The 9,755-nt window shown below is 41.0% G+C and overlaps 1 protein-coding gene across 3 annotated transcripts in view; it reads left to right on the forward strand.

Moving 5' to 3' along the window:
- Positions 1–9,755, forward strand: part of EFNA5 (ephrin A5) — a 907,471-nt gene that overhangs the window by 621,828 nt on the left and 275,888 nt on the right. For all 3 annotated transcript variants that reach the window (XM_044064277.1, XM_044064276.1, XM_044064278.1), the window contains one exon: positions 23–315. In XM_044064277.1, coding sequence (XP_043920212.1) covers positions 23–315 — 293 coding nt within the window. The remainder of the gene's footprint in view (positions 1–22; positions 316–9,755) is intronic.

Here is a 9,755-nt window from a genome sequence, read left to right on the forward strand (position 1 = left end):
AATTTGTATTTTTTTACTACAGGTTTCAGAGAGGGGATTACCACATCGAAGTGTGCATCAATGACTATCTAGATGTATTCTGCCCCCACTACGATGACTCTGTACCCGAAGAGAAGACAGAATGCTACGTCCTTTACATGGTTAATTATGATGGCTATCGTTCCTGTGACCACACCGCAAAAGGCTTCAAACGGTGGGAGTGCAATAGACCTCGCTCACGCAATGGCCCTCTAAAATTCTCAGAAAAATTTCAGCTATTTACTCCATTTTCTTTAGGATTTGAATTCAGACCAGGCCGAGAATATTACTACATCTGTGAGTATATATGTTGCTTTCTTTACATTTTATGACAGATGCAAAATGTTAAGTTTATTTGTGTTTTAGAAGAACTATGGATGTTCTTCATGTTTCACTGTTGCAGTCATTACATTTGGGTAATCTGCTTGCAGGTTGCCCTTAGTCAGCCTGATTAACAAAGTCTTGGGTCCTGTGTCGGTTGCTGTCCCTTCTTCCATGACATCAGGTCGTCAGGGGTATAAAACATGCAGCTGACACCATCACATCAGTCTTTTTTCCAGTGTGGGGCCTGAAGCAGAAGCAGTTCGCAAGTGCCAGTCGACCGACTCCTGAAATTTTCTTTTTCGAGTTTCAGAACTGAAGTCTTCAACTTAAAGCTAAGTACCCCGTTGGGGAAACTTTTTCTTGCTCCTTACTAATGTCAGTAAAAGTTAATAATTGCATTACTTGTGGAAAGCAAATACTTCATAAAGATTTTCATTTGTACTGTATTCCTTGCCTAGGCCCTGACCATGACGTACCTTGCTGTCGGTTTTGTGCTGTATTTAATCAGCGCACTGTCCATCGTCGGTATATTTTTGCCTCTAAATATTTCGGTTCTCGGCCCAGAAATGTCGCCGGTTAGCCATCCGACTACCGGGATTCCGAAAAAATGCAAAGATAAAGACAGAGACAGGCCACCGAGGTCGAAAACTGCCGACGACACTTCTCCTAAGCCAGTCGCCAGTTCGCCGGTACTCAGTGAGGCATTTTCGCAGCCCCTGATACCCACTACTTCTGATTCGCAGGCCTCTACTGAGACCCATTTGGAGTCTGGTATGCCGCAAGATACTTCAGCTATGGAACCCACGGATGTCTCTACCTTGGATGGGTCCGGAGCCGCTGTGCAGGCACCGGCTTCTGAGGGTGTATTCAGGCCTACGGATTTGCATAATAAATCGACACCTCCTTCATTACTAAGGCCTAAATCTCGATCCATGTCTAAAAAACCGACGCCCAGGCCGCATGCTCAGGCCCCTATGCCTAAAAAACAAATGATAAAAATGGCTGAAGATCTAATAACTCTAATCAGGGGTAGTCAACCCCCACCCCAAGAGGCCTAGGGCTGAGCTTGATTATGATTCTTCTGATCAGGATTCTGTTTCTTCTGACTCTTCTGATGACCTGGATTTGTCCTTACCTACTTATGAGGATTATGATGCAGAGGATTCTATTCCCTCTGCTTCCCCTCCTGAGGATTTTTTCTTTTGGGGAAACCTTACATACTTTAAGGGTGCATTTTCACTGGGAAAGCCAGGAATATTCTGATTCAAAAAAGAGGCTTAGGGATTTCCTTGTTTTACCTCAGCATAGGCCTTTGGCTATACCTCCTGTACTAGACATTGTTGATGATGTTTTCTCGGAATCCAGTTTGGCTCCTGATTCCCTGCCTCCTGCTGCTAGTAAACCTGACAGATACTACAGGGTTCCTGAGTCCCACAAGTTCCTTTTCAAAAATCTTGTTGCAGATCCAGAGACTATTTCTCAGGGGCCTAAGGGCATTAAGGCTTCTACTGCTAAAAATCCTACCCCTTTTGATAGAGACTCCAGGGCGCTGGATAGATGGGGTAAAAAGGTTTATACTTCAGCAACCTTGGCAATCAGAGCTTTAAACTGCCAATTTCATATGTTAAAATATCAGCAACATTGGACTGCTTAAACAGAAAATGATGTTGATTCCTGACTGTGTGGAAAATAAAGATTTACAGGACTTAATGCATTCTGCTGAACAAGTTGGAAAACATACTTTGCAATGTGGTTTTGATTCTTTAGAGGCCTCTTGCAGGGCTGCTGTTACTGGGTCTGTGCTTAGAAGGCATGCTTGGCTTAAGGAGCAATCTTTGCCTGATCATGTTAAAGCTAAATTGTTGGATGCGCCTTTAAATCAAGACTCCCTGTTTGGCAACAAGGCTGAAGAAGTTCTTAAAAAGATGGAAGATAAATCTAAATCTATGCAAACTGTTAAAAGATTTTTTACAAGTGCAACCTCCTAGATTTAGTAGGCACTGGCCTGCTAAGAAATGGTCCTTTCCAGCCCCTTCCAGGTCTTCTCAAGCCAAACCCAGACACAGCAAAAAACCCAGGTTTCAGTCCCAGGGGACTCTCAGAACTAAGCAGTGAGGGGCCTCTACTTCTAAATCTGGGAATAACAAGACACCCCCCTATGGTAAACAGTCTCAATGACTTCCTTTTAAAATTTCCAAGCACTTATCTTCTGACTGCCCCTTTGGGGGGAAAGATTGCTCTTCATACAAAGAACTGGGAACTCATAACCCAGTACAAATGGGTTTTAAATATAGTGTCCCAAGGATACGGATTTCATTTCCACATGTTGCCAACACCAAATGAGTGGTCGGACCTGCCCCCAAATCAGTGGGCAGATGCTCAAAAACAAGTACTTTCTCTCTTAAGCATGGGGGCTATTCATCTGGTACCAGAAGAGGAAAAGGGACAAGGTTTCTACTCCAGACTTTTCCTGGTACCCAGAAAAGACAAATCATGGCGTCCAATCCTGGACCTGTGTGCTCTAAACACCTTTCTGGAAATTCCAAAATTCAAGATGCTGACTCATCACCAATTACTTCCTATGCTAGAAAAATATGTCTGGCTGGCAACACTAGATTTAAAAGAAGCATACCTGCACATCCCAATCAGGGAATCTTGCAGAAGATACCTACGCTTCAAAGCAGGCTACACACATTATCAGTTCTCTGCACTGCCCTTTGGCTTGTCTACTGTGCCTAGGGTATTCAAAAAGTGCCTGGCTCCGGTTATTGCATTTTGCAGTCAAAGAAGTATTCAAATATATCCATACCTGGACGATTGTCTAATTCAGGCAGAAAGCCAGGGCATACTTTTGAATCATCTGGTGTTTGTAAAAAGGGTTCTATCTTGCCTGGGGTACACCATAAACAAAAAGAAATCACAGCTGGTACCCTGTCAACAAATTACATTCCTGGGAGCAAGCTTGAATACAACTTCCCACATGGCTTACCTCATGCCAAAAAAGCAAATTCATTTGATAACCTATTTCAAACAAGTGGCCACAAAAACCCTGCTATCTGCAAGACAAATACTGCAAGCCTTGGGGTTCATGGCCTCCTGCATTCTTCTAATTCCATATGCAAGACTGCATATGAGAAAACTACAGTGGTATCTAAAAAGCCTATGGAGTCAACATTCACACAGCCTAGAAACAATGATTCCTATCATACCTTTCCTACGGCTAGAGTTCCTCTGGTGGGCAGAGGCCTGCCACCAAAACAAGTGACTACCATAAACACTACCCCCTGCCACCCAAACCCTAACAACAGATGCATTAGACTATGCATGGGGGGCTCACCTGGCAGGGAAGTGCATTCAGGGCAAATGGAACCCAAGTCAAATGCACCTACATATCAATCAAAAAGAAATGTTAGCTGTACAGAATGCTCTGACAGCCTTCAAGGACTACATTATTCCAGGACAACTAATGATAAAGACGGACAACACCACAGTTATGTGGTACATAAGCAGGGGGGTACACATTCCTACCCCCTCTGCAGACTAACCAAGTGCACCTACAAGCTCAATTTCTGCCAGGAAAATTAAATACTCTGGCAGATGGACTAATCAGAAACCTCATGGACCCACACGAGTGGAAACTGGAACGAAGGATTTTCAACATGTTGACAAGCGAATGGGAGAGCCCAGACATAGATCTATTTGCCTCCCCCCAAAACTACCAATTGGACAAGTTTTGCGCAAGGACTCCCCACAAACAAGCCTGGAAAGTGGATGCTCTGTCCTTCAGCTGGAACAACCTATCATTCTACACCTTCCCCTCACTGCCTCTGCTCTGCCTCTGCTCTCCAAAGTTCTACTAAAAGTCAAACAGGACAAACCAAGGATGATTTTGATTGCTCCAGACTGGCCGTGCCAACACTGGTACCCCCTCCTGCGCAGTGTGTTGCAGTTATCTCCATGGTATCTGCCTCAGACCCCTTCCCTGCTGTCTCAGCAGGAGAACCAGATTCTTCACCTTCAGCTAACAACATTGAATCTTACAGCCTGGCTAATTACTTAAAGTCACCCTTATCATCCCTCAGCAAATCTGTGATGGATGTCATCTTAGAGGCAAGGAAGCCCAGTACTAGAAAATCTTATGCTGAAAAATGGAAAAGATTCTGTGCCTGGAACCAATCTCAAGGGATAAGCACAGCAGCGCCCAATTTAACTCCGATTTTGCAATACTTAACTGAGATGCTTCACAAGGGCCTGTCTTTTTCCTCCATTAAAATCCACGCCTCAGCCATTTCAGCTCATTATAACACAGAACCTCCCTTCTCCTCTCATCCTCTCCTCAAGCAGTACCTCAGAGGGGCCAAAAATTTGAGACCACCCAGGAGAGCTCCAGTCACTGCCTGGGACCTTAACTTTGTATTGGAGAAACTCACTCTACCTCCTTTCGAGCCAGCTGCTACTGCAGACTTAAAATTTCTTTCTTGGAAAACAGCTTTCCTTTTAGCAATCACTTCAGCTAGAAGGATATCTGAATTACAGCCCTTATGGCAGTGGAGCCTTTCATCATCTTTCATGCGGACAGGGTGTCACTCAGGACCAATCCATCCTTCATGCCCAAGGTGGTATCCAATGTGGCTCTTAATCAGTCCATTCATTTGCCAACCATTTTTCCCAATCCACAGAACAAAGGGGAATGGATTCTACATTCCTTGGATGTGCACAGACAACATAGATTCTACTTGGACAGGACTAAACCTTGAAGAAAATCTGAACAACTGCTGGTAGCATTTGCTGCAGGGGCAGAGGGGAAGGCTATTTCAAAACAAACCATTTCTAAATGGATTAGCCATTGCATTCATTTCTGCTATAAGCACCATGGAAAACCTATCCCCCAGGGGATCAGATCTCACTCCACCAGGGCTGCATCTACTTCTGCAGCCTTTCTCAGAGATCTTCCTACCAGGGACATCCTAGAAGCTGCTACCTGGAGTTCTGTACATACTTTCACCAAGCATTATCATTTGCCAATTATTTTCTAAATCCAGAGCTGGCTTTGCCACTGCTGTCTTGCAGGGCCTTATAGATGGCCCTAATGCTATATAAACTCCTCCTCCCAACCATAGCTTTGGGAATCTACCCAAATGTAATGACTGCAACAGTGAAACACAAAGAACATAGTACAGTTGTGTACACTTACCATAAATGCAGATGTTCAAGTGCAGTCCAGGTTACCCTCCCTCCAGCCCCTAACTTCTTCTGGCTATACTTCTACTTTCCTTTGCTATGCTTAAAAACCTTTTTGGTGTATTTGCTTTTTGTAGGAGTTATACCTTTGTGTTTTTATGTTTATTTGCTCCCCATTAGGGGGGCACCTGACATCTGGGGCAAGAAAAACTGATGTAATGGCATCGGCTGCATGTTTTATACCCCTGACGACATGGAAGAAGGGACAGCAAATGATGCAGGACCCAAGACTCTCTTAATCAGACTAAGGGCAACCTGCAAGCAGATTACCCAAATGTGATGACTGCAACAGTGAATACACTCGAACATCTACATTTATGGTAAGTGTACACAACTGTACTTTTTAGGCAGAAGTCTGATTTCAGGAGTACTCTGCAGTCATACGGTCCCAGCAAAATGTGTTGAAGTGTCATAATATGGTTAGATGAGTACTTGAATGGTTGCAGGCTTCTAAAAACAAAGATCACGTTGATTGTTATTAAAGAATGCAGGAACAGTTGGCGCATCTGTAACAAATGAGTTGTGCACTGTGGTTTCTTTGAAATTTGAAGACATTTTACATTATATGTTGGTATTATTTAGGGGAACAGTAAAGACGCTTCTAGTCACTTCTTTAAGGGATTATTGAAGTGAGGATAATTTACTGAGATGATTAAGAAAAAACAGCTATGCATTTGTGTAATTTAAGTCGGATGGTTGTCTGTCTTACCTGAGTTTTACAGATGTCCACTTAACATTAAAAAATGTACAGAACAAAGAATCATTAGACACAGTGTAAGTAACCAGGCAGCGAAAAAATCTAGCACTGTGCTTTTGTTGTGTAATAAGTAGGTCTCCTCGTTGATTGCAGTTCTGTAGACATAAGCTATGGCCGTTATGACATCATCTCTCCTGATTTGTTTGGCCCACTGCTTTGCTTCACTTTACTGGGTTATTAATTTGTAGAAAGTGAAAAATTGTAGTCCATAAGTGAAACAGAAGAAAAATTCTGTTAATGATCATTGTATTCAATTCTAATACTGAGTGGGTAGGGGGGGGTATTTCTATCAGTGTAGGTTGACTGATCCAAGGTCCAATTTAGTTTTTAAGACAAGTGTGTGAAGTAGAAATATACAATTCGTGGCATATCTGAAGTAAATTTTGGGGTACATTCAAAAAATAACTATGCCAAGGTCATGTGTAAGAAAAAAAATGACCAAACTGTAGTCTTGTTGAGATCTTCAGACCTTTTGCGTCAGCTGCTTCGTCCTCTGTGAGCACACCTTGGGTTTATCCTTCTTTAGTGGGAATCGAGTAATTATAGACATTTTCTCTCTTCTTATAATAACCATGTAACCATGTTTAATGTCATAAATGTGTACTTATGTTAAGTGCATTAAAAGTGAATTCTGTGTAGCCTGTGACATCCCAGCTATCACCTCATTTGTTAACAAGTTTATTTTACTGATATTGGAGCATAAAGACATGTGTCTGGAGTGTTTCTCCCTTGGCCTCCACGGAAAATTGGCTTCATTCCAAGTCGGACTTTCCCAGTTAACAAATGTTAAATAAATACAATAAGTAAATAAACAATGTTGGCACTACAAAATGTGCTGTTTGGTACTGAACTTCCACTAATTTTTGCTGGAACGTGTTTTTGTCATAGAAGCTGAGTGACAACCACACAGTAAGGTAAAGTATGGTGCCTGTCATCATTTGGACTGAAAGTATTTATGAAGTAAAATATAGTCCTCAAGACTGTTGTTTTTAAGTGTTTATACATGCATTGCTGAACCAGAGAGCTGTTCACATGTTCATAGCTAAGGACTAGGCTAGTTGCCCTTGCAGGCCATTTTAAGTCTAACCAATTTCCCTTTCAAAGGTGAGAATCAAATCCTGTACCTTATGACTGTGAAGTGTGTAAAAGCCTTAACAGTTATACCAACCCCCAACCCCAACTGTTGTGCCAGTAAAGAAATCAAAAAGTAATCACTGCCCTTTTGTGCTACTTTGTCTGCTATGCCAGTTGGAAGATATTGTCTGTGAAAGGCCAGCAATGCCCTTGTGGACTGAAAACATAGTACTTAGAGAAGAGCATATGCCAAATAACTTGCACAGCTGTCTTTGAACTTATAAATGCTTGAAAGGCAGAGGAAATTAGGTCATGGTATTTATCCCATGAGTATATCTGCTGTTGTAAACTGAAAGCACTGTCGCTGTTCTCAGTGCAGAGGATTCATGGCTTTGAACTTTTTTATAGTTTTACCAGAAAACAGAAAACATACATGTAGTTAAGTTTAACTGTAAGCCTTTCTCCTGTGTGAGGTATTCAGAAAAGGAGACCCCACTATTCCCTTAAGCTTCAGTTAATATTATTACCTGGTCATATGCTTTGGAAATACTCTATATTACTTTTGTTGGTTGTTGTAAAGAATTCCCATGTCCCAGATATGATCTATTTACTTTTTAAACTTTAATTCCAAATCTTCACAGTGTTTTATACATTGCTTTTTATCACTGTTGCTTATGTCACCATTTGTTTTCATTATACAGCAAGTAAACCCATTGAAAGCACACAGTTGTCTGACGTACCTGATTTTAGTCTTCTGAGAAGGACAGATAAACCGTTGTATCAAATACAGTATATCTTGCTTGAAGGATGCTTCTTATTTTATGCAGCATCTGAGATATAATCTGAGGATTTTTAGTCACTGTGGATGTCAAAATATTGTGTAGTTCGATACACTACAGCTTGGGGTTAGATGCACTGGACTGATTGCTTGCTAGTTCATTTAACTCCATCAGTGTTGTCATGCAACACAGTTTTATTTTCTAAAGAGGACTGCAAACAGATAAAGGAATCAGATATGGCTACCAGTATGCACCCTGTCATACAGATATCTTCGTATCCATGTTTGAATAGCTCATATATTCCAGCCTGTCATTTTCTCAGTATCATAGCATAAGAGATGTTTTATAAATAAAATCTTTTTATGTTACTGAAGACTGGGCAGGCACCAGTGATTTGAAAACGTTTGGCAAATATGCTAATAGTAACAATAGTGGTTTATGGTTTATTTGTAAACATACTTAAGAAACATCTTCCTTTTTTTTAAACCCTGTAGTAACAATTACCAAGAAGTTTTTAGAACATAGTATTTAATGGAAAATCCACTCAGTAGTGCTGAAAGAACTTCTTTAATAAAATTCCACCTCAAACGATTAAAAACTAAGAGCTGCCAGACTATGACTAGAAATGTGAATTGTAGTCATTATTAATGTGGACTGTTTCTTGTTGTACGAACTACATATTTTTCTCACATCATGCATTTATTTGTATTTTGTGGCTGTTATGATGTTTTTTATTGCTTAGAATTTAATGTTTCTTTAACTCAGTAGACCAGGTCTCATTTAAATTAGGATTGTACTGTGGTTTTAAACAACTGAATTGTTTTGGGGAGGAGAAATTACAATGTTCAGAGTTCTGAAGAAGCCTGGTATTTGGACTAGGTGAAAGCGCTTAACTCTGCTGTGTTGTTTTTAATCGTTTGAGGTGGAATTTATTAAAAAAGTTCTTTCAGCACTACTGAGTGGAGATCGTTTGTGGATACTTCCTTTGGCAGAGTGGTTCTTGGCTTATTGTTCTTTTACTTTATTGTTTTTGGTTTTTGATGGCCGAAAGGACAGGATTCTGACAAATTTATGGATACTCCTACTGTTTTAAGAGACAACCATGAAGTTATGGACAATTCCCCAGTAACAAGAAGCGAGTTTAACCAAGTAATGGCTTTGTTAACTCAATTGACGGGCAGTATGAGAGAAAGGGGATCAGATACTGCTTCTTGTTTCCCGGGTAACCAACAGCAACTTTCCGACGCTCTCAATATACGCAACGGACGTGCGACAACGTTTTCACGGGCAGTTACAGATGGCGAAACTCGCGCTGGTAGTGCTAGTAATGGAGAACTTGCTGTTAATTCTACAAGGATGAACATTAACAATAACAAAAATTTACTACTGAGTGGAGATCGTTTGTGGATCCTTCCTTTGGCAGAGTGGTTCTCGGCTTACTGTTCTTTTACTTTATTATTTAATGGAAAATATGGGAGAGTATATTTTATATTTCATAAGTTATAATTATTTTCTTATAAAAAAAGACCAGACCCTGTATTGAATTTCTGCAACTTCATGAG

The sequence above is a fragment of the Protopterus annectens genome, chromosome 2.part2 (assembly GCF_019279795.1).
Source record: "Protopterus annectens isolate FY-2018-M chromosome 2.part2, PAN1.0, whole genome shotgun sequence".
NCBI classification, from domain to species: domain Eukaryota; kingdom Metazoa; phylum Chordata; order Ceratodontiformes; family Protopteridae; genus Protopterus; species Protopterus annectens.